The 25759-nt window shown below is 40.0% G+C and overlaps 1 protein-coding gene across 7 annotated transcripts in view; it reads left to right on the top strand.

Annotated features, from left to right (window-relative positions):
• MTOR (mechanistic target of rapamycin kinase) overlaps positions 1–25759 on the top strand; it is a 68515-nt gene that overhangs the window by 30443 nt on the left and 12313 nt on the right. For all 7 annotated transcript variants that reach the window (XM_035901798.1, XM_035901794.1, XM_035901796.1 and 4 more), the window contains 13 exons: positions 7756–7831; positions 9805–9944; positions 12542–12642; positions 13526–13641; positions 14984–15061; positions 15450–15557; positions 17626–17751; positions 18407–18538; positions 22023–22138; positions 23455–23572; positions 24362–24568; positions 25216–25322; positions 25586–25682. In XM_035901798.1, the coding sequence (XP_035757691.1) occupies positions 7756–7831; positions 9805–9944; positions 12542–12642; positions 13526–13641; positions 14984–15061; positions 15450–15557; positions 17626–17751; positions 18407–18538; positions 22023–22138; positions 23455–23572; positions 24362–24568; positions 25216–25322; positions 25586–25682 (1522 nt within the window). The remainder of the gene's footprint in view (positions 1–7755; positions 7832–9804; positions 9945–12541; positions 12643–13525; positions 13642–14983; positions 15062–15449; positions 15558–17625; positions 17752–18406; positions 18539–22022; positions 22139–23454; positions 23573–24361; positions 24569–25215; positions 25323–25585; positions 25683–25759) is intronic.

The raw sequence follows: 25759 nt of genomic DNA, 5'->3' as shown, positions 1-25759 counted from the left end.
CCTGTTGCAAGGAGTACTGAGTGTAGTCACTTAGGCAGCAATAGCTACTGTTGCTACTCATTGCCAGATTAGATCAGCTGTAGAAGTTGACAGTCTATAGGAAACTGTTCCACTGTTATGTACTTGTGTACTTACAACTTGAATTCAGGATCCTGTTTAATTTTGGAAAAAGGCAGTTTTGGGCATAGCTAGGGAGAAACTAGTTCCGTGATACCAAATGGGTCCTGGTCCTATTTTTTCCTTTCCCCCAGTACTGATAGAGAAATCAAGTATCGCTTGATCTGAAATCCATTGCCCTAGTTTTCCTCCATAATGTTTTATATGTGGAAATGTTCTGCTATATGGTAGCTAAAAAGGTGAGATACTAAAGTCAAGAACACGTGTCAAATCCTTTTTGACTTCATTAACAATGTGAGTTTGAAGTGATTGGGAGAATTGAATCTAAACATGGTTGCAGTTAGTATGTATGCTGTGCTTAAAATGTTGGTTGATGTTACCAAATTCAAGTGTATTTGTATTGCTTGATGAGAACCAGATATCTCTTGTCCCTGGAGGGCCAGATTAAATCAGTGGTGGGTTTAAATGACTGCCTTCTCTGGGAAGCTGTTCTGGCAGGTATACGTGAAGCTGAGACAAGAAGAAAAGCTTAGTGCCCTGTGGCTATTTATTTGGTAGCCAGTCATTGCAAAATCCTTAATATGCATCCGGCAAATGCTTAGAGTCTAGCATTCCTGGTGCTTGCTGAGATGGCAAAGGCTCTCATCAGCTCTCTGCTGGCATATCGCAGGAGTCCACACTTTGACAAAGCTCTGTGAAATACTGCTTTCCTCTCCCAGGAAGCGTGAAACAGTTCAGCTCTGGCTTTAGAGATGCTCATAAATGTTTTAATATTCACTCTGCTGTAGCTTTACAGTAATGACTAAATCCCTAGTAAAGTCAAATAAAATCACTGTCTACTGCAAATAAGTATTGTAAATCTCTGAAGTTATATAGGAACAGGTGGAACAAGTGAGAGTGCCTGATGAGAAACAAAACACTGATACTTCCTACAATCATTTGTGATTTCTTTTTTATTTAATGTCCTTTCTTTGCATAACAAATACACAAAGACCTTGACTCTGGGTTTCATGTTTTACTGCTAAATATCTTCCTTGGAGGCATTTTTTTTTTTTTCTTCTCTGCCTTCACTGTTTCCCTGTTGCAAGGAGTACTGAGTGTAGTCACTTAGGCAGCAATAGCTACTGTTGCTACTCATTGCCAGATTAGATCAGCTGTAGAAGTTGACAGTCTATAGGAAACTGTTCCACTGTTATGTACTTGTGTACTTACAACTTGAATTCAGGATCCTGTTTAATTTTGGAAAAAGGCAGTTTTGGGCATAGCTAGGGAGAAACTAGTTCCGTGATACCAAATGGGTCCTGGTCCTATTTTTTCCTTTCCCCCAGTACTGATAGAGAAATCAAGTATCGCTTGATCTGAAATCCATTGCCCTAGTTTTCCTCCATAATGTTTTATATGTGGAAATGTTCTGCTATATGGTAGCTAAAAAGGTGAGATACTAAAGTCAAGAACACGTGTCAAATCCTTTTTGACTTCATTAACAATGTGAGTTTGAAGTGATTGGGAGAATTGAATCTAAACATGGTTGCAGTTAGTATGTATGCTGTGCTTAAAATGTTGGTTGATGTTACCAAATTCAAGTGTATTTGTATTGCTTGATGAGAACCAGATATCTCTTGTCCCTGGAGGGCCAGATTAAATCAGTGGTGGGTTTAAATGACTGCCTTCTCTGGGAAGCTGTTCTGGCAGGTATACGTGAAGCTGAGACAAGAAGAAAAGCTTAGTGCCCTGTGGCTATTTATTTGGTAGCCAGTCATTGCAAAATCCTTAATATGCATCCGGCAAATGCTTAGAGTCTAGCATTCCTGGTGCTTGCTGAGATGGCAAAGGCTCTCATCAGCTCTCTGCTGGCATATCGCAGGAGTCCACACTTTGACAAAGCTCTGTGAAATACTGCTTTCCTCTCCCAGGAAGCGTGAAACAGTTCAGCTCTGGCTTTAGAGATGCTCATAAATGTTTTAATATTCACTCTGCTGTAGCTTTACAGTAATGACTAAATCCCTAGTAAAGTCAAATAAAATCACTGTCTACTGCAAATAAGTATTGTAAATCTCTGAAGTTATATAGGAACAGGTGGAACAAGTGAGAGTGCCTGATGAGAAACAAAACACTGATACTTCCTACAATCATTTGTGATTTCTTTTTTATTTAATGTCCTTTCTTTGCATAACAAATACACAAAGACCTTGACTCTGGGTTTCATGTTTTACTGCTAAATATCTTCCTTGGAGGCATTTTTTTTTTTTTCTTCTCTGCCTTCACTGAGTCTGGTTAATAAAGAATAGGTGATAGAAAACCTTTTGCAGCCTGAGCAGCAGGGCTGGCTATGAATTATAACGGTTTTCACTACTTTTCCTTTCAAAGCTCATGAATGTTTTTATTTAATTTGCAAGCATTTATATGAAGATTGGGAATTTGGCCAATTTTAATGCCTGCGAGCAATGTGGTACGCCCTTGCTGTGAAAAGCCAAAGGAGCTGCTACTCTGGCCTGTAAGCAGTCAATCATCACAACTGTTTGTTAAAAACAGCTCTTTTCTGGTATTGGTTTCTCAAACATATTTTTCCCCAACATGGGAATGATTTTTTTAGTGGCACGATGGAAATGCATTGGGTTTTGGAGTTGTTTGGGGGGCAACTGGTTGTTTTCTGAGGTTTGTTGAATCAGGGGCTCAGGGATGCCTGAACACAAACTGTAGAATTGGAGAAACTGGCCAACAAAGCCAGTTCCTTTTGCCAGAGGATTATCTGTTCCCCAAAGTATCCACAAAGCAGCAGTGCCTTCCACTTCCAATCCCAGAAGCAAGCGCTCAGCACTACTTCTGAAGGGAAAAACAAGCTTGATTTAGGTTGTTAAAATCTGTAACATAGATGAGCTTTTTAAAGAAACTTGGGGAGACTAAAAAAAAGTTTGGCTTCTTGTCTAGACTTTGCACACAAGTTGCTTTAATTGCAAAAATAAGGTTTCTCTACCAAGTTTTGAGATGCTTTCTGGCAATAGGAAATGTGTATGTTCCCTTACAGATAGGCTTGGGACCACCTGAAAACGCTCTGTTGAAAGCAAGCTTTTCATTTTTATGGGAAGATAGGGAAGGGTCCAGTCTCTTGCTTCTGATTTCTTGAAAATTTAATATATTTTGAGTCATAGAGAACATTTAGAGACCCTCGAAGATAATGGAAGACTGGAAAGCTCCCAGGACTGTATAAAAGAGAATTTCTAGTAAACATTAGATATTTGTGCCTGGAGTTTGTGGAGGAGAAAAGTCCATCACTTGAGTGCTCTTCCTGTTGAAGACAGTAAAATTGTTTGTCATTCCCAGTTCATGTCTGGTTTGTGTTTAAATAGCCTTTATCATATACAAGCAATAGGAATGTATTTCTCTTAAACAGTGTTCTTTTTTTTTTTTTGTGATTCTAGCTCAGTGTACTACTTTTTAGTCCTTCGCACACCTAAGACTTACGTTTTTAATTTAATATTTTAATAATGAAACAGTAGGTTTATGTAACCTTTCACTACTGAAAAAATTCAAAGATATAAGACTTTGTCCAAGATTTTTATATCGTGGAGTTTGCCAACATTCAATCCCTACAAAAATTTTTTCATCAGAAGGCTTGTCAAGTTTTAATGTCCCACTTATCATGATCAAGTGCTACAAATAGGTTAGGGCTGGACAGGAGGATGGGATGTTATCCTGGCTACAGTTCAGATATTGATTAATAAATGGGGGGGGGGAATTATCTACAAAGTTGGATTTAACTGTCTTTCACAAAGTTCTGTGTCAGTCTCATTTCCTTATCCAGCTGCCCCTTACAGCTGCTGAAGATTGTGCACTTAGAATATAGGAATTAATGCTTTTGTTGTTGTGACTGGCATAAATTTTAATCCTAGCATGCTGCATTATGTAACTATGCAGTGAGTCCAGGTGAGCCAAACTCATACAAAACTTCATTGATGAAAAGCAGTTTTGCAACTAAGTAATCTTAACTTTGAAGGAAATTATAAAGATCTTAATGTTGTTTTGTTGTTTCTTCTAATCACTTTGTTTATTGCACAAAATGTGAAATCAGATGGTGGGTATTAAACAGGGAATTGTACAGTAGTTCAAACTATATCAAAATCTTGTTGATTTGACTAGGTAATCTTATTTTTTCTGTGGACTCCTATTTTAATAGTCTACCTGCAAACATGAGGACAGCTCTGTCTTGAAATAGTTTCAAGAGATTTTATGTATGTACACGTGGCATTTAAAATACATAATTTTGAAATATTTTACTTGAACATTAATACTGGAAGGCTCTGTCAGTCCATACCAGGCAGCATATCTGAATACTGAGGCCTTTCTTGAAAGATGACATGTGTAACCTATGGCCAACCAAACCTATATCTAAAAACTTCAAAGTAAGGAGATACAGTAGTCATCTCTCATGGCCTGCTGCAAGTCTTCAAGTAAAGTAGGTGGTAATGGTGACTTTTTTTCCAGCTTCTAAACAAAAATGAACAGATGAATATGTTCTACCCTCTGTGGATATGGAGAACAAATGATCTTCACCTTAATATTAAACTTCATATTATCCTGACCTAGGAACAACTGCAAGGACACCAGCCAGTAAACAGAGACTTTTTCTTTACAGTTATTGTCTGCTGAGTTAGCCAGCAGCATTGTTTCTGTCTTGAGAGATGTTTTCCCACCTTCTTCAATCCAGAGATTTTATAGTTATCTTTTTCCAGATACAAGGAGAAATCTATCCCCCTGATTCTAATCCAGTAAACTGCCCTCAATTCCAGCAGCAACAGTGTGACTAAAACCCCCTGGCAACTCCGCTTGGCTGGAATATTAGGCCTTCAGGGCCTCTTCTGTAGTGTTGTTCATTCTGTCTGGTCTCTACCACAATAACTAGAAAACAGCTCTGTAGTGCTTTAAGAGTGTTACACAATTTTGGAAGGTTCTGCTTGAGTGCAGACCTGATCAGATCTGCAGGGAGAGGGGCAATGTCTTAATAGTAGGAAGGTGAAAGGGTAGGGAAGCACAGAATGCCATGATTTCTAAATGTATATTTTGAATGTGTTAACAGGACTCCATGTGGAAATGGTTTTCTAAGAGAACTACAATCTGCAGGCCCCCTCTTGGAGAATTTGTATGCGGAGTTGTGGGTCTGTTGAAAACACATTCCAGTCAGCTGTGGTAGCAGTGATTTTTGGGAACTGTCAATATATTTCCAACACTCAGAGCACACTGAATCCAGCAGATGAGAAAAAGCAGAAATCCAAGGTCTTTCAAAACAAACAAAAAAAACTCTCCAAAACTTAAGATCAGAACTTAATCCACACACAACTGTTTTTTCCTTAGTCTGTAAAACTGAATAGCAAAACAATGCAGTGATCACCAAGGTTTTATTACTCTGAAGAAATAAGTCAGTGAATGTTCAGCCATATTAATAAAGCCCACCTTGATGCATGAGTCTTGCTTTGGAGGGATTTTTGCCCTCTGACAATTGTACTTCTCTGTGTTTGGGTCCATTTCTGCCAAAGCAGTGAATGTTGTTGCCACCCCCACCCCCCATTTTGTGTATATACTATTTTAATGTGGTACACCAAAACATGAAATAACTCACAGGAGATTTCCCAGTCAGTAACTTATCCTAGTCCACAAAATTACTTACCTTTGCTCACTGTGTGGGCTAGATCATTTCTTACAAGAGAGTAATTTGATTAATAATGACAACACAGTATTATATGTACCGCTGTGTACTCTTTTCAGTCAAAGCCTTTTTCCTTCCCCTTCCCTTCTTTCCTCTGCCTTTGCTTAAACCTTGCCATAGACAGACTTGAAACATTTAATTCTACTTTGGACAGCCAAGGAAGTATGAAACAAAAAAAGAGTAATTGAGTGCACCAGGGAGCATCAGCAAAAGAGCAGTGCTAATTGTTGAAGAATAAAAGATAACGGCCAATTTTGTCAGGAAGCGTTGACAAGAAAGATAAGTTGGAAGTAATTAACTGTCTGACATGCTGGAAGTGATGTGTCTGCCAATGGCTCTTTAAATCATCAGGATATGAAATGTGACAACCGTTTATCACTTTTATGAGGTACTGCTGCCTAGCTTACCCTGGGGAAGCGTGGAGGTAGTATGTTCTTTGACTATCTTACTAAAAAAAGGCATGGGTATAGTTCAAGTGTGTCCCATTTTTGTGTGCCTGTTGTCTTGAACTGTGATTATGGTGTGTTCTTAGCCTGACTAAATATGATTTGAGCTCAAAGCATTCTGAGGTCCTATTTCCAAGAGTATTTTACTTGACCTTCCCAGATATCCAGAGTGTCTAGGAGCTTGGTTCTTTAGTTGTCAGGAAAAGAAACTTCCACAGACAGAACAAATATAACACTCATATGAATATTTTCACTCTTTTGTCTGTTCAGAGTACTCCTTGTCTCTTGGTGATCAACAGGCCTCTCATAGGGGGGAAAAATACGCAATCGTTCCGATGGTAGGAGGCAAGAAGAGACATTTCTGAAAGCTGGCAATACCTACAGCAGAATATACAAAGACCATTGGAAGTCTCTTTGCATTGCTCTCAGTTGACATGTTTTGTTAGGTTATGCTGTTTCTGTTCCAAATGTTAACTAGTATTAATAGTGGACTGTAGGGTGTGTTGTAGCATGCTCAAGTGTTGTGACATTGCTTTGAACAACTTGCACCTCGTGTTCTCCATTGCCACTAGGGGAAGAGGAGAGCAATGAGCCAGAGACTGTTCATAAATAAGCTTTATAAAATAGCAGGAGCTTCATAAAAAGTTTATTTCCTTATTAAACTGGGATTAGCAAAAGTGCTGATCACCAAGAACAAATGTGCAGACAGAGCCATTTCTGCTAGTAACATCGGAAAACCAACATGAAATAGAAATGATTTAAGAGAATAGCTGTACATCATGTTGCTGAACTGGAGAACCAGGGTTGTGAGGGACCTATTTGCTTGAGAATCACAAAATTCAGCTGCCCTTGCAAAGCAAGGTACCTCACTGGTACAGAATGAGGACTGGTGATGGCAGGAGTTTGTCATGTTCGTGAAAACCAGCAAAGGAAGAGCACCAGTCCGGGTTAGTACATGTGCAGAGGTATTATATGAAACTGAAAGTAGGGTTGCAAGCTTTTTGTGAAGTCAGCAAGTGTGTCCATGGTGAAATTTGTCAACTGTTCTAATGTAGATTGTTTCCTGAAGCATTAAAGTCTCTACTTTGATTTTTAAAGGAGTTGGTGGTCTGTTTAAGAGAAAGGGGGCGGGAGTATTTTAAAGCTCTTAATAAGTGCATCTGTTTGAGAAATTCTGCCTTTTAAACTATTGGCAACTCTTCTCCCTGTGCAGGCTGCTATTTAGAATTGATAATCGTGTACAGTTACTGTTTTGTGTAACAGATCTCGAGAATATGTGCAGAGGATACATGTGCGCGTATTGTTTTGCAAATATGTAGTCATTGTGTGTTTTATGTAGTCTAATCATGCACTTGAAAGTGTTTAAGAAAAAGGAGGGTGTTCTATTGGTATTTCTAAATGATAGAGCTTGGTATTATCAAGCAAAAGCTCATACCAGCCCCTAATAACTGCGAACTACATTAAATGGTCTTTTTCTTTCTACCTTTTCAGCATTAACAATAAACTGCAACAGCCAGAAGCAGCTGCTGGGGTACTGGAATATGCCATGAAGCACTTTGGGGAGTTGGTGAGTCCTGCTGGATAACTCCTGTCTTCATGTCTTACATTTTCATGGGTTTTTTCAGGGTGGTTTTTTCCTGTGTGTGGGTGGTGGTGGTGGTGTGTTTTTTTTCAATCAATCGTGTTGAGGTTCTATCCCACTTATTATATTGCCTCGTTCATGCTGAAGGTGCCTTGCTGCCTGTGGGGATGTATACTGTGGACTTAGCTGTATACTAGCAAACACTGCATACAGGTAAGATAGCTGGGGAAGGCTGCAAGAACTTGTGCAAGAACCTGATTTGGAGGAGAATTTAGCAGCTATAGTTGACCCTAAATGCAGCTGTGGGGAACTAGCAATGACAAAATAAGTCATTTTATTTAGAGGAAACTGGGAAGGGAGGGAGGAAGTTCCTGTTCTAAGCTTTAAATTCCTGAGGGGTTTTGAGAAACTGCATCAACACCTTTCAGGTAAGGATTTAATGGAAGTTGTGCCTCTAGCCTCTCACCCAGGAGGCACATGAACCTGTCAGAGACTTGACAGATGTTACTTAGAATAGCAGATTAGCCAGTCCCTTACAATTTTGACTGCTTTAACAGAAATAAAATAACCTCATTCTGTATTTGTTCTGTGTCTGTCTCTGCATGACTTACCTTTTTTTCTTTCTTTTTTATAAGCATTTCACTAGTGTTCAGGGACAAAAGCATCTGTGCTCTCCTACCCATTCTACTCTGTTAAAAAGACAATTTTGTAGTGATAATTCTTGCAGTGCCTTAGGGTGATTGGGAAAAGGGAGGCAGCCCTGGAAGCACAGTAGACTAGCCTCTCTCATTAGGAACCACTAGAAAGTGGGAACAGGTATAAGCACAAAATGGTGGAATTCCTCCAATGTAGGAATATGTGTGGGTTTGACCTATACTGGAAAAGAAGTCATTTCTGGGAGAAGTATGGACTTCAGAACATCTTTGTAGTGCCTTATGATTCCTTGGGTGGATTGAGCAAAGCTTTGTTACCTAATTCTGATCTCACTCTTTAGCAGTAATGTAGTTCTAGCAGTAAATGTAGTTCAAAACACTGAGTTTGCCAGAATAGGCAGTGAAAAGAAATTAAGAGAAGCTGTGAGCTCTACTTTCAGGAACTTACTCGAAGTGTTATGGCTGAGCTGAGAAGTTAAAGGGCTGGTATATAAATGTCCTGAGTGGAAGACCTGGCATGCAGAGTGTGGTTTATACTGACCCTGCCCACAGGGCTGGGAAAAGAATCTATTCTGCAGCCTGTGTCAAGACACGAGCTGCCAAGGACTTCATAGAAAAACATTGGCAGAGATAAGCATGGAAAAAATATTAAGGCATTTTATTTCTTGAAAATTAGAAACAAAATCTGGAAACCAAGACTGAATAAAAGTTTGTGCAGCTGATAAGGATCATTGCTTGGCTTACAAACCACAGCCTTTCCCTATGAGAGCTATGATTAGACCCCATCATCATACTACCTGCTGTATTAAAAAATGGCCTAGCAGTAGCCAGATACAGTGTGCTTTTGGGGCTTGTTTGGGTTTTTGGTTTTTTTTTCCAATTAGTCGCTCCATTCCTGAACACAGGACTGTTGTTCTTGTCTAAATGCAAGCATGTGCATCAATGGGAAGTGGAATATTTTATAGATTTACCCTTTTTCTTATTCCACTCACTCCCTCTCCAAAAAGAAAAGCACCAGCTACTGAGCTAGTATTTCAGTGGCACTGAATAGGGGCATGACGTTGGATTGATCCCTCTGCTAAACATGAATTCATTTATGTGCAGGTTAAGCAATACTCAGGATTCCTGCTTTTGCACTAGCTCAAGGCTTTTCTCTGTATTGTAGAAGTCCATGAGGATATCTAGAATGAAAAAAAGGGCTATGTGACCACCACAGTCAGAATTCTTCAGGAAAAGCTGTGGTATTTAGCATAGAATGGTGCATACTAACCCTGCTATTTATTCTGATTTCCCCCTGCTCCTTAGGAAATTCAAGCTACCTGGTATGAAAAGCTTCATGAATGGGAAGATGCTCTGGTGGCCTATGACAAAAAGATGGACACAAACAAAGATGATCCTGAGCTGATGCTAGGACGGATGCGTTGCTTGGAAGCACTTGGTGAATGGTAAGAGGGCAATGCCTGAAGTCTGAGGAAAGTCGTGCCTTTAAAAATGGTGCCTAACTCTTCTCTGAATGTGGTCATCCAGGTGAAATTTTTTTGTGTGAATTCCTGTTTACTCCTGCTTACTTAATAATTTGAGTATTTCCAGTGACTTCTCACTTTGTTCATTGAAGTTAGAATTGGTAATAACATCTCTAAGCCTTTTGGGTCAGGCCATCTGATAAGGTCTCTCTGAAAGAGAATCTGCAGTCTTAAGGATCAGGTCAACCCTATTTGTAACAGAGAAAGAAACTGTAAATAGAGGGGACCTATCAGGAAACATTAAGTGGGCAGCACTTGTCAAAAACAGTCATAAAAGGAGATTGTTGTGGCCCTCCTTTTTAAACTGATTAAAACATGAGAGAGCTCTGTATTTATTCATGGTCGGACCTATGCCTATCCAGAATGCATGGTCTTTTGCACAACTGTTAGTGAAATTGTCTGCTTCCTAATAGCCACCTGGGTGTAGGATTATGCTAAATAAGTTACTTGCACTTTAAAATACTTTTGCTCATCTTGTATATGGCTGAGTTTTTCATTATTACTGTTTTTTTAGAATTCATTAAGCACTGTCTTTGTGGACATTTGGTATTTCAAACCCTGTGTTAAATGTGTATTGTCAACATGTAACTGATTAGAGTCAGTTTTTGCGAGAGTGTGAGCTGGTAGTGATTTACAGCTTGCTAGTTAACTGGGGGCTTCTGTTTTTCACCCTGTTCACTTCAATTCAACGAAGATAATTGGAGAAGGCATCCTGTAGCATGTGCACTGTAGCATGCAGTTCTACCCAGGGGCATATGTGATTTTGGTCCAGGTTCCGCCTTTCTACTGAACTTTCCATGTCACTAAAGCTCTCTCCTGATGGGTCCTGACGTGAACCCAAGGGATGGCACACAGTAAAGAGATTCCTCTTCACTAAAGTCATTTTACTGTTAGAGAAACAGGCCTTTTTGAGAAACCTAATTCTGACTGCATTTTTCTGCACTTTTTGTTTCTGAATGAGGCATATTAAGCATAGCTTTTTCAGTAGGAAAAGCAGATCCTCTTAGTAAGTGTTTCTCAGTCATCTTTTCTAGGAGTAGGCAGTTCCCACCAGGGATTTATGGAATTTCTCCCTCCTGAAGGACATGTAGTTGTATAAAGTGTCTTCTCTGAACCTCCTGCTTCTTCACATATCAGTGACAAATATATTACAAAAGGATGCTTTTCTTCTGTTGGAGCTAGATATTGTGCATCTATTGATAGTCTGTAGTGATGACAGCAATCACAGTCTGAAAGATCTGTGTGCTTGCTGTTGTGGAACTGCACTCCATCTCTATGCAGATGTTTTTACAATTCAGAAGTGCCTTTGCAAAGTGCTGTCTGCTACGTTGCAGCTGACTATAGAAACATCAATCTGAGACTGAGGATTCCGTGATTTGGCTGCTGATATTCTTCAGTAGCGTTCAACTTGACTACCTGCGCTGCTGCAGTCTGCTTGGCAGAATATGACAGTTAATCTAGAACTGATACTATGCAGTGTCATTACTTCAGTATTCTCTGCAGTGACTTTTTGAAAGCACAGCCAAAATATTCATAGCCATTTGCCTCCTGATGTAGTTTTGTCTGCAAGAGCCATACTCCTTTATTAGCATCTGTGAGGTCCTGATTTAGTGCTGTTGCTAGGTTTCGCTTGGCTTTTCATTTGTGTTGGGGTTTTTTTGGTGGTGTTTTTTCCCTGGGCCATTAAGCTGTCAGAAGGACTATCTTGCCTGTGGCAGCCCATCGGTTCTGTTTGATTAATTCATCTTCCTTTTTGGGAGGGGAGAGCATGACGGTAGAAGGGAAGTTGGCCTCCCTCGCAGTTGGCAGCTATTCCACTGCTACAGAGTATCCAGCCTGAGAAATTTGGGAACTGCAACACCCACAGTAATTGGTTTGATTAATGGAGCATTCACAGTTGATTTAAAACAAATAACATAACAAATCCTGATGCTTCCCCTCCCATGGCAATGACAGATTTAGATCCCCTCTGAGATCTTGCCATAGCAAGTCTTCATACTAGGTTACAGCAGCTTTGATTCTCTAGCCTCTGTCTTCAAACTTGATGATGTGTGTGTCCAAAATGATAGCAGGAGCCATACACAAGCTATTCAGACCATATGTTCCTTGCACTGACACTTGCAAAAAATATTAAGCCTCCCTTATTTGGTGGTGGTTTGATTTTTTATTTTTTTTTTTTTTTTTCTGGGGAATGTTTTGGTGGGTTTTTTTTTTGTAAATGGAGTTGACAGTTCAGTTTGTAAACTAGGGGTTACTAACTGCTGAGGAACAAATGCAAACTTTTGTCTGAATTCATGTTTTGAAACCATAGTATGCCTTCAAATTATTTTCTGATGACAGGGTGTTTGTCATCAGACTAGTATGTCTGAGCTGGCCAGAGGAAGAGAGTCCTATTCTCCACTCTACATGAAAAGAATGACGGGGCTGGTGATTGTCGTGCCTGTGAAAAGTGGTTGTTTAACAAGGTGGAATTCTTAGGAGAGGCTTTTCACTGATCAGAAGTTGTGGATTCTTCTTAGGGGGCAGCTCCACCAGCAATGCTGTGAAAAGTGGACGCAGGTGAATGATGAAACTCAAGCTAAGATGGCTAGGATGGCTGCTGCTGCCGCCTGGGGTCTAGGTAATGTATCCTTGTGTGGTAATATATGACAACCCACAGTGTGGAGGCACAGATAGTTTTAACTTGCTTCAGAACTACAAAATATAAGAAACAGCAAAATCAAAGAACAAATAATTTACATTGGAATATGAAGTAAGTGTCGTTGAACACTGAAGCCCTTTGGAAAACCTATGTTTACATAAGGTTTCCCAGTGTGCTCTCAAGTATCAAAGAGACTGACTTATTAGTCTGAGCAGATAATCAGTTGCTTAGCTGGTCCCTCTTACTTAGTTCTACATTGCACATAGCTCAGACTTGAAATGAGATTAATAGAATTTCTCAGATTTGTGGCAGTCTCTTATTTACAAACTAGAAAAATATCTCTTGAGTGTTTTGATAGGTGCTGTCTGCTGAGTAGACAATCTTAAGTGGAATAAATCTATAAATGGTGCAAATATCAATTCTCTTGATAGCCAGCCATTTACTAGAGAAGCTTATAAATCACTTGCTGTCTGCAAGCGTTTGCTGAGAAAAATTAATCTTTTGCTTTGTAGGACACTAATTCATTTAAATGTTTTAGAAATGTCAGCACTTCAACTTTTTCATCACAAGGAATGCAAGAATCTTTTCCATGAGGATAACAATTTGCCCAGAAGAAAAATGCCTATGTTTTGGCTTGTCTATAACTCTTCTGTGTATGTGTGTATATATATATATATACAGTTTCTGTATATAACACACAGACTGTCCCTGCCAAAGACAAGCTGTTGGAGACCTGAATTAAATGTAGCAGTACCACTCAGCATTCAGGCCTAGTCGCTGATGTCTAAGCACGGTAGCATAGTTCTGTTCTTATCTTGCAGAGAAGGCTGTGGTGTTACTGAGGATATCTGTGTCTTTTCAGGTCAGTGGGATAGCATGGAAGAATATACCTGCATGATCCCAAGGGACACCCACGATGGTGCTTTCTACAGGGCTGTACTGGCTCTTCATCAGGACCTTTTCTCCCTGGCTCAGCAGGTAATTACCTTCCTTGTTGGCTTCCCAAAACCTAGTTTAAGGTGAACTAGGCTATACTGCTGCATGGAAAGACATGCTGTTTTAAAGCACTTGGCTATAACCTATGAATTGCCCAATAACCTTTTTTCCATTGATGTATTAGACCTTGGTGATTGAGCTTATCTTGTGGTTCCAGAAACACAGCAATGAATATACATACAGATAGGAGTAGTCCAATGCTGTAGTGTAAGAATGCCCTAGTCATTCTTATGCTTCTTTACTTGTATTTCTGTTTTCTAGACAAACAGTGCACAAGGATTGTCTCAGCAAAGGTTCCATTCCACAAGGCATTGCTTAATAAAAGGCATTCATGGCACACATAAGATTCTTCATGGGTGTTCTGTGCATTCTCTGTTGCAGCTTTTTCAGTGAAGTGCTCTTATATATTATGTACCAGAACTTTTCCTCTAATTTTTGTGGTAGCAGTGATAAATCTTAAATCTTAGGTTGAGATGAAAAATGAAGGCAAGGAATGAGTCTATTAAACAGAGCCGCATTGTTATGCTTGTTTGTCGCAGGGGATTTGCAGAGCGACTTTTCCCCCTCTGTAGATGTGAAGCATGTTTACTTTCCAAGGAAGCTCAAGTACCATTTCTCAGAATTCTGTGCTGGCTTGCCAACTTAGATAAAGGAGTAATTCAGTTTGCTCTGTCAAAACCCGTACATAGATTTTTGGGTGATGTGCACAGTAAAATTAGCCAGGCATTCAAAGGGGTGGAGTTTGTGATTAACCTTTAACATTTTGAATAGGAAAAACTATAGATGAGAGATTATATAATGACTGGAACCAGAGCAGGATTTATTTCATGCTTGAAGAGCATGTCTTAGAAGAAGAGAAATGGAATTTGCTGTCCTGTAACATTCATAAAACCCCGTTGGGTTACATAAAACAGTGAAAGCTATTTTCTATCATTTTATATTATCAAGAGACGTTTCTTCAGGCTTTGTTGTAACTGACTCTCTTGCAGTAAAATGTGAACTTCTCTCTTCCTCTCTAAATGTTATTAATGATGATCTCTACCATGACAGTAGGATTAGAAATACTGCAGACTTTGATTTGGTAGAAAGACAAACTTCAGACTGGGCATGTGATAAATGAAGCCCCCTTGACTTCCCCTATACCTGCCCCTGGACACTGTCTTCCTGTCAGTTCTTTCTATCAATAACATCCTTTCCTGGTTCTTATTGGAGAATAGGAACAATGTCAGCTTTGTTCATGAGATAGAACAGATGAATAGCAGTTCCAACACTTGACTCTAGATAAAACATGCTACTTTTGTGCCGATATCTTGTTTTGCTTCAGTGCATTGACAAAGCCAGAGATCTGCTAGATGCTGAGCTGACTGCCATGGCAGGAGAGAGCTACAGTCGAGCCTATGGGGTAAGTGTCTAACTCTCATCCTTCATTCTCCTCATTGCTGCTTCAGACTCTTTCTAGAAGTTGCATAAAACTTCTGAGTATCGCTTGTATCAAACATAAGACCTGCGTAGGCCAACAAGTTAAATGGCTCTTGGCAGATAAGAAATACAACTTTGTAGGAGCAGCTTTGGGACAAATTAAGCAGCAAAGTGAGCTCTCCCCCTCAAAAGAAATAAGAATTGACATTTAGAAAGTTTGAATCAGCAGATCATCTAGATACCAGTATATAGTAGTCGGTCCTTTACCTGTTGAGCAGCATATGTACTTAAAATTTTGATGCCAAAATACTGTTCCTTAATTATAGATTTGTTCTGTAGTGATTGGGATGGAATGTGATTGTTTCCTTCAGGCTATGGTATCCTGCCAGATGCTGTCAGAGCTGGAAGAGGTTATCCAGTATAAACTTGTACCAGAGCGCCGTGAGATCATCCGCCAGATCTGGTGGGAAAGACTGCAGGTATATCTGTGTAAAGATGAGGGATGGAGATGCTGATGTGCTGGTGTGAACAGCTTCCTTGCGAGTCAGTGTGATGGCTCAGCAAATCTTTCCATTTCTCTTTCTATCCCAATAGCATATAGGCTTACATGGTTGCATGCTGTCTGTCTCCTTTGCATTTGTCATGGTTGTTTGAGCTTTTTTTTTTAGTTCATGTTCCTGAGGTGTCTATTGATGTGACACTTCAATAGGGTGATTTAAGCCTTGAAATAGATGTGTACGCTAGTAACATCTCCAAGGCTGCTTATCTCAGTGTTGGACTGCACCTGGAAATACTGGTTTGGAAAAAGGCTAGTTTGAACTTTTTACCTGGCTGGCTGCATTTTAAGAAGTGAATTCTCTCACAATGCTGGAAAACTGGACAGAGAATTCACATACTTGTAAAAGACTGTACTGTTCTTTTTTGACCCCTTAACAAGAACACTTCTAATTGATTGGTGGCACTTGGGGACATGCTTAGTGGTGGACTTGGCAGTATAGTTTTAGGGTTGGGCTCAATCTTAAAGGTCTTTTTCAACCTAAATGATTCTCTGATTCTGTGATTAGCCTTGTTCTCTTGAGACCTTTAGCAATGCTGCTTTTCCTGTATTTAAAGAAAAGTTTGTGCCTTTCTTTACTCTAAACAACAAAAATCCAAAGCACCTCTGACGATTTAAATTGGCCAAATATTTTGAGACTGTTTCCTTACAAGAGGCATCCCTACAGTGAAAATGAACATCTTCAGATGTAGTAGTACATATAGGAATGCTGTTTAAAGAGGTGATTCCTGCAGGGGGGGAAAAAAAATAGGGTAAAATGCTCTCATTATGCCAAATTTTGATACGTTGCCAGGAGGAAGAATTTCTCCCTGTGCAGAGTTCTTCACTGTGACTACTATATCTGCCTCCTTATGAAAGGCTGTGCTGCTGCATATTTTTTAGCTGTTTGGGAAACTGTGGCAAAGCTTTTAGTCTACCATCTGCATTGATGTCTGGAAAAGCTCAGGAGCATTCCACTGGGCTGGAGAAACTGAGTGTGACAGGAAGTGTAATGTCTGAATACAGCTGTTTATAGTCCTGAAAGCAGTACATACAGTTCTTGCACATTTTATAGCTGCTTTTTAATAATTTTAAAATGTCTATTGGATGAGGTTTATCTGGGTGTTGGGGAACAAGCTTTGCCTAACTGCCCAGCCCTCAATTTTGGAGACAAAGAAAAAGGGAAGGAAACAGATGCTTTGGTGCTAAGGTGCTTGCTGCCATTGGAAATTCTTTTGTTTACCTCAAAACTAAGTCTAAGTCATCTCTGGATCAATATGAACTTCAGAGCATCACTGTTACCCTGAAATATTTGGCCATTTCAACAAGCACCATGTGTGTTTGGTGTTACTGTCCCTTCCACAATTCTACTTCTCTGTAGCATCCTTGAACATTTGAAATACAGGCTCATCCTGCTCTGACTAACAATGTTGTTGTGCCTCTCCCTTGAGACAGACAAGAACCAGACAATGCTTGCACAAGCAGCATAGCAGTTGGAATGGAGTTTCTGGCGGAATATCAGTTCAGTCATGCCAGCCTCTAAAAGCAACACAAGGAGAAGAAAAAGGGCGATAACAAAAATATCTTTGGAACCATTTGGTTTTGTACCATCTCCATATTGAGATTTGTCACTGTTTAAACGAAAAATAGGCTTTAAAACTAGGTTGAGAAAGGTTATAAAACTCTTGACTCATTTAGGAATTGCACAAAGAGCTTTTCTGATTTTTGGATGCATTTCTGCTTTAGAAGCTTTTCTCCTTTTTCCATTAGAGGATACCATTAGACTGCAAACACTGAGCTGGCTGCAGAGAATAAGAGTCAAGGACTTAACCTTCTTCACACATTACAGTATTAAAGAAATAGCCAGCTAGATCGTAATATTGGCCTGCTGCGAATTATGGGTACTGAAGTCTCTCCATTTTGGGAAAAGTCCCTTCGGGTTCTGAATTAAGGCTCTGTGGAGTAGATTGGAGATAAAATGCTAACAAGTGCTCTCCTCCTTTTTCTCTCAGGGCTGTCAACGAATTGTGGAAGACTGGCAAAGAATATTGATGGTCCGATCTCTTGTTGTGAATCCTCATGAGGACATGAGAACTTGGCTCAAGTATGCCAGCTTGTGTGGCAAGAGTGGGAGACTGGTGAGCATTATCAAGCTCTACCCTCTACAGCAGGTTTTTAGACTATTGGCTTTGTCATGCTGCTTCAGCTTTGAGCATTTTCGAAAACTTTCGTTTCCCAAGTGGGATGGGCTGTCCTCTGAGGAAGACTGGTCAGAAACTGTTGAAATGATACAATTCTAATCAGCATAGAGTTCATGCTTGTAGCCAAGGTTAATTTCGTGGAACTAGTATTATACCTGAGATCCATAGGGCCAAGTTTTTGTTGCATGCTATACCCGAAAGTCCTTATGCAACACTGATAATTATTAATAACAGCTCTCTCTCCTAAAGTGGTCTTTGTCAAATGTAGAATGTGATATTGATATCGCTGGGCATTACAATCCTATTTCAACATTCATCACAAGATTTATTACCAAAAATAATTGAGAAGGAGACTTCACACTCTCTACTGGCTTCTGAAATGAGAATCTAATGCTCTGATCCCCGTGAAGACATATGGTTTATCATGTGGTACTCTAATGTGTCCAGGAAATGGTAATAAGGCTGTTATGTCTGTGTTTTATCTGGAGGATCAGAGGTATTTTTTAGTGACAGGCAATACTGTGGTCAATATGAAATGGAGGTAAGAATGAGTTTGGTTTAACCTCCTTTTTTTCTTTGCAACTTTCTCCAGGCTTTGGCCCATAAGACACTTGTCCTGCTCTTGGGAGTAGATCCATCTCGACAGCTGGATCACCCACTGCCAACAGTACATCCCCAAGTGACTTATGCATACATGAAACACATGTGGAAGAGCGCCCGTAAGGTACAAAAGAGCATAGTACTCTCTGCATTTCATTGCTCAGGTTTTGTGCAGTGGTATGCACGTTAGCTCTTCATAATCCCCACAGAACAAAGTCAAGGCTGAAGGTTTTATTTTTGCTCACCTAAAAGAGAGTAACTAATCCCTTTCCTTATTCAGAAGATAAGCTTTTCAAATTTGCCTTTCAAACTCTTCAGCGACCGAGAAGGCCTGGCCCTAATTTTATTTCCTATGTGGAAAGATTACTTGTGCTAAACCAGTATCAGGTACCGAAGGGATGCAACCAAGATTAATGGTCAATAGTAGCTCTTCTGTCCCCACCAGGATTTTGCTGTGCAGGCTCAGTATTTGACTTTTCATCCACTGTAGTGATTGCCAGGTCTCCACACTGTACCTATGGTCAGAGTTACATGCTGAAAGAGTAAGGGGTTTTTATTACCAGTTTTAGAAAAATATCCTGAACAGTTTGTCCCTAGTTGCTGAGCAGAACTGACTTTTATTAAGGACACTATTGAAAATTTCTAACTGAATGACAGCTGAAAAGTACATAGGGTTTTGTCATGGGAACAATTTGGCTCCAAAGAGCCTAGGGTGAATGTTTTTGACATTGCAACACAGGGAGAATTTACATAATCAAATCCAATAAGCTCCAGATTGGATAACTTATCTTTTTTTTTAATATACATTAAAGCCTCTATTTATTCTCATATTCTGCCACATCTTTTTTATTTTTCCTGTCTTTGGGATTGCCAGCATTGGAACAGAGCCATTGCTATGGGAACATTGCCATGACCTAACTATTCTTTATTTGAATTTAAAAAACAGGAGCTGCTGATGAGTTCCTTTTCTGTTGGCTTTGTGAAAGAGTGGAATGGTTTCTTACTTTCTTCAGTAAATGACCCAAGCAGTATATGGGTCTTCTCTGCCTGCCTCTTTGAGTGAAAGTGGACTTTTCTGTGTTTGACCTGTGATAAAGAAATAGACAGACAAGATGCAGGAAACTGGTGCAGTTGTAGAAAGCAGAATGAAAGAAGGCACAAAGATTAAGGGGATGGGGGGAGAGAATGTGTCTAAAATAAACTGATGCAAGAATATGTGGAGCCTGTGAAGATAGGGGAAAAAAAAAAGATTAGAAAAGCAGCAAAGATGAGAAGGAGGGACAGATGGGGTTAGAATCACCTCGTCTTCCTCATAGAATGATTTCCTATTTAAATATAGTACATAAGTTCTGTGCTTAGGGGCTCCTTATTTTTTCTTTTCTAACACATTAAAACTGGGTGTTGTTTATAGGGCTGAGGGAGAAATACTTTACCAAAGGTGGCACTCATCCTGGACCTGCATGCAAGTCTCAACCCTTTCTCTGAGCACTCTTCTGCTGGAAGGACTGACTCAATGATTCAGTCCTTTATGGTGCTTGGAAAGTAGATGCTTATTTTTGAAATTCATGGTTAAAGGTGCTGCTGTGTGGCAGAAGAAGCTATGTTAGGGTACAATAGAGTTTGTAGTCTGGATTAAGAATTAGGTGTTTGTTTATACCAAACACTGAAAGTGTTTAGGGAATTCTCCTGGTACCAGGAGGATTACATGGTTGAGTGTGTCCTTATGTCCTATTTGAGTGACTATCAGTAACTAAATAAATACATAGTTATACCTAGTGATGTATGTAGACCAGAGTTTTGTATAACTCTGTGTGTGTTCATTGGATTTGGTATTCTAAGTAATAAGCTGCTGAAGCGGGCTAGTATGGTAGGAAATGACTATTTTCTCTAGCTGAGGTGTTCAAGGTTGCTTGGTTGACCTAAAAATGTTTCCTTACTGCTGTTTTGGCACTTTCCAGATCCAGCAGGAAAAAACTGGCATCTAGATGGAAACCAGCCACATAGCACTTGCAGAGCTGCACAACAATCTTTTCTTGAACAACAGATAAAAAGCTTTCTTCTAACAAGGACCTTTGCCAGCAGCTGCATTCTACAGACATATACCTTAACAAGGGTGCATACAAACATAGGAATTCAGTTGTTAACACTGAAAGAATAAGTTGTCTTAAAGTGCTCTGCCTGTCAGTTTATGGTGATCAGTTCTCAATATTAATGGAAACTGAAGAGCAGATTGTGAGGTGTATCTAGATATGAGGGGCACGTAACTGTTCAGCAATATCTTTTTGACTATTTTTGACAAATGTATGGCATAATGGCATAACTATGATTGTTATTTCCCCCCACCCCCTTCTAACCAACTATCTAGGTTACAAGCTGTGGAATGCCCGCCATTAATATTAATAGTGAGATACTTTCTTTTATTTCACCCTGGGCTAATACCCTTTTTCCTGACAATTGACTTGTGCACGCTGACATTTGAATGGGATAGATGAGGCATTTCAGCTCAGGTGATTCTTGTCTCACTCTGAAGTAGCTCATTCCTGGAGAAGGCACAAGAGTAAATTGGACTCTTAATAGCATATTCTGCAGTTTGTGACCTGAAATGACCTTGAAGATTGCAAGAGCTTTACTCTAATTGTTTCCAGTGAAGCATACATACTTTTTTCTTAAATCTTTAATTTCGGGTTTTCTTACCCTGTAATTCTTTCTCAGGAATTTCAAAAAGAGTCTTCCCTCAAAATTTGGTAGTGCAAGTTGCTTTAGCACTACTGCCTTATGTAATCTGCTGGCAAAGGAGCAATATACATCTGTACTTCTTAAACAACTTTAGGAGAAATCCAGACTTTAATTTGTTGAAACAATTCAAAGTTTACGTCCCATGGCGTGTACTGTAAGCTTAGACAAAGCTGAGGGTTTAGGAGGGAAGATCAGGAAGCTGCAAGTTTTCCTTCAGGCATTATTTTTTCAAATTGGGTTGTTTTTTTTTCAGGCCATAGCATGTTATAGAGAGGCTTCTCTGGATTTGTGATCCTGTCTATTATGATAGTGACCCGGTCAGATACAGTTTGTAAGCTCTGAACGTTTGCTTGATTGTTGGAATTGCTGGATTGTCTTCAATGTGCATGCTCAACTGCAAATGAGGCATCCCTATATCATTGCTAGAATTTCACTCTGCATGAACAGTACCAGGACGTTTCTTGCTGTTGAAGATTTCTTCTTGTACAGGTGACCTTGTCGCTTTGCCAGAGCTGAGTTCTTGCACATCAGAGCCCAATGTTAGCTTGTGTTATGGTTGGTCATGCTTTTGACTTGTACGTATGATGTGAAGGTGTGCCTAGCATTGGAAGGATGCAGTTAGTTGTTCCTCAGTGTAGCAATTCAGTGGCCAGATTTCTGAGACATCAAGAATCCCTAAGGTCGTCTTTTATTTGGTGCTGCATATGTAGAATATAAACTGATTTTAGAGCGATGTAAACGGCTAAAAAGCTTTGAAAGAAAACAAAACCATTCTTTGCTTTTATTGAAAATTTAATTCCACATTGTCTTCCTCTCTTGTGAAGTTGTATTTAATCCCTGTGGTCCTTACTGCAACCATCATCCAATTACAGATTGATGCGTTCCAGCACATGCAGCACTTCGTGCAGACAATGCAGCAGCAGGCACAGCATGCTATTGCAACTGAGGACCAGCAGCACAAGCAGGAACTCCACAAGCTCATGGCACGGTCAGCACCCGGTCCTTGGACACCCTTTAGCTATATAGTGAAACCCATGTCTTTCCTGAGTTTAAAAGGGTCCATGCAGATAACACATTTCAGGCAAGGCCCGTGCTTTGATTAAAAGGAACGGGGGATTTCTCATTTAGCTGGTAGAGACTCGTTTGGTATTGCTTTCTTATCTATCATATAATTTTCAGTAAATTTTATTGTGACACATCAATGTAAACAACCTTGTATTTGTCGCTGGTGGCTGGTTGTATTTTTCCAGCACAGTGGTTCACTGGCAGAAGGCAGAGCTCTCAGCATGGCTATTTCTTTGGTTTTCAGGAGATCCAGTCAGTAGGAAAGAAACACTTCCCTCATGCCTGGCACATCTGTGCTTGGCAGTGTGTGCCCTTAATACAACAGCAGTGCTTTGGGCAATGGGTGCCCAGCATGTGATGGTCTCTTAAAATATTGTTGCATTAAAAACACATCTTATAATCTCCGTTTTCCTCTATGGGTCTGGAGGTGTCAGATCTGTTTTTTTCCAATCTAAAGAAAAAACTGCATAGCGCTTACTATTGAAGGGTTTCTTTTTTTGAAGAGAGGCATGCACTTAATTTCCTTTTATGAGAATGGGAACTTGATAACAGCATAGTCTCATATTTTTCAGAGTGACTATATGGAAGGCAAATTAGTAATGAGTCGCACATGATATTTTGCTTGCGCAATGCTTTCTGGAAAACTCAAAATATAGAAAGGACAGCTGTATAACTGTGGTATTTAAAGCCTGCTGAGGGAGCAAAGTATTAAGCTTTGCACAAACTTTCACAGCCCCACCCTGTTGCAGTAAAAATATGTTGTTTTTCCTTTCCTCAGGGAGGGGATGACTTAATGGGGTTCTGGCTTGGGGGAAGAGCAGTTGCTCTGTTTCCACTGTTTGTCTGTCGCAGTGTTCTCTCCAGAAGGCTAGGTTGGATGTTGATAAGTACAGCTAGCCAGCATGTACATGGTGTGCATTTTATAGTGATGAAGTCTTTTCATGCTACTGTTATTTCTTACATTTATTTTATAACTGATACAAATGAGGAACAAAGTTTGACCCTTACCTTCCCCCCTAAAAGTTAAACCATTAACTACTTAGCTCCACACTTACAATCAGGATGTAGGTGTTTTGAACATTACATGTTAACAGGTGTGCTTCCAGCCTACAGAAGAGGCTCAGAGTGGGTTTACCACATGGAATGTCTTTCAGACTTCAGATAAAAAGTCTGGCTCTTAATCCAGCAGGCTTCATTTTCATTATAGGTTCTGAGTCAATAATCCCTTTGCTTAACCAGGTGTTTCCTGAAACTGGGTGAGTGGCAGCTGAACCTGCAAGGCATCAATGAGAGTACCATCCCCAAAGTCTTGCAATACTACAGTGCTGCAACAGAGCATGATCGCAACTGGTACAAGGTCAGTAAGGAAAAGGTTCCATGCACCATTGCAGAGGAATCAGTAAATTTGATCATGTCCCATACTACAGGAAAGGAAGGTGCTCATAGGAAGATCTCCTATAACAACCTGCCTTGTTACTGTGAGTAGGATTAAAAAAAACAGAGAAAGCAGCCCCAGGCAACCATGAGACGCTTGTTTAGAATTTTATCTGGCTGGTAAAACTAGGCCACAATTTAGTTTCTATTCTTGCTTTTGGGACTTTCTCTCCTGTCAGTTAACAGCGAAGGGGAAAGGGGAATCTAAATGGAAAAAATTTAACTTGTTCTCTCTCAGTATACTTGAACTAGGAAAGTAGCCTTGTTGCTAATTCTCCGAAGAGCCTTTGATTTCAGGGATGTGAAACTTCATTTAATATTTGGTGCCAGATCTTCTCTGGGGCAGGCATCTCCTGTATTTCTTCCTGTAACACCTCCCCTAGTCCTAACATACTCATCTTCATTTTAAGCTTTGAAAAATTGAGGTGTACGTGAATGGAATGTGATTTAATTTTTGCTACAGAGCTCCTTTGCCTTAATATTCAGTAGGGAGCTCCTGGCCAAGAACTTACCATGATGTTATTTAAGATAATAAGGCAGTTAAAACTACAAGTGATCAGAGAAAGAAAAGCATTGTGTTGTCTGCAGGGTATTAATTACTACTGTTGTCTGTGGACTCAGAAGGGTTGGATTATTATCTCTAATAATTAGAAAGTACAGGTTGCAGAAAGGATTCATCTTCCTTCTGACTTTTGTTCGCTCTTGTTGGCAGGCCTGGCATGCCTGGGCAGTGATGAACTTTGAAGCAGTGCTTCACTACAAACATCAAAACCAGGCCAGAGATGAGAAGAAGAAATTACGTCATGCCAGTGGAGCCAGCATCACCAGCGCTAACACCGAGGGCAGCAATAGTGAGAGTGATGCAGAGAGCACAGAGAACAGTCCCATCCCATCTCCAGTGCAGAAAAAAGTCACTGAGGTACCCTTCTTCCCTGTTTGTGTTGAGAGATTGGTATGTGTTGCTTGGACGCGGGAAAATGTTATGCTGGGGAGCAAGCTACTGTGTGTACCTGGCTTGTGTAAGCTGTCTGTATGCGTGCATGAGTGAGTGTGTGTGTGTGTGTGTGTATATATATACATGCTCATAGCTTACAGCAGAAGTGAGGAAGTTCAGGTTAACTCGGTCTTAAGGGAAGAGGACTAAATTAACGCAAATTGTGGTAACTTAGCTGTGAACTAAAGCAAAGGCATGGATGGCTGTCATAGGTGATACAATGTGCGTTAACAAGTTCTGCTGCTTAAGCTCTTCATGAAAGACTGAGGAATCTCTTACAGTTATAGTAGGGTTGTATTTTTTAGGCTGCTTTGGTGTCCATAGTTTTGCCAACAACTGAGTTATAAAAACACTTCACAGTTCACTGTCAGGCTGAAAGGCCTATGGGTAGTCAAGAAAAACAAATATTCCAGGAACAATGTGTCCTGTGAGGAGTATGAGCAGGAGTCAACTATAAGGTGGACTAGATCTATGTTTCCATGTATTTCTCCCTCTTTCCACTTGCAAAATTTAGGATTCATGTGGACTGATGTGCTTGTGTAGAACTAATGCAGCAATTTTCATTCCAAAAGGATTTATCCAAGACTCTCTTGATGTACACAGTCCCTGCTGTCCAGGGTTTTGTTTCCTCCCGATCCATATCTCTGTCCAGAGGAAACAATCTACAAGACACTCTAAGGTACATAATAAAGCACATAGTAAATGAAATCCAGCTGATAAGGGCATGTGGTTTAAGATTAGGTGGAAACTGTTTCTGTTCTTTTTGTTATGGTTAAACTAAGTTAATACTTCAGTCCAAGTTAATTTATGTTAGGTGGATTAGCCCTTATGCTAATATCTCTAGGTTCTGGGAAGAGTCACATGTAAATGGGTCTGAAGGTACTTAACTGAATGGTTTGGGGTTTTTTTGTTTCATTCCTAACAAATGTATTTCTCTTTAAGAGTCCTTACTCTATGGTTTGACTATGGTCACTGGCCTGATGTGAATGAGGCTTTGGTAGAAGGAGTCAAGGCAATCCAAATAGATACTTGGCTGCAGGTAAGGCACACAGAGGGCTGAGACAAATCTCAGTTTTGGGGGGGAGCTTGGGGATTTGTTGCATGATATCCATGATG

Source organism: Egretta garzetta, unplaced genomic scaffold (genome assembly GCF_000687185.1).
Source record: "Egretta garzetta isolate BGI_Z169 unplaced genomic scaffold, ASM68718v1 scaffold69, whole genome shotgun sequence".
In the NCBI taxonomy this organism is placed as follows: domain Eukaryota; kingdom Metazoa; phylum Chordata; class Aves; order Pelecaniformes; family Ardeidae; genus Egretta; species Egretta garzetta.
The sequence above is the reverse complement of the archived record's forward strand: the minus strand, read 5'-3'. Positions and strand labels throughout refer to the sequence as shown.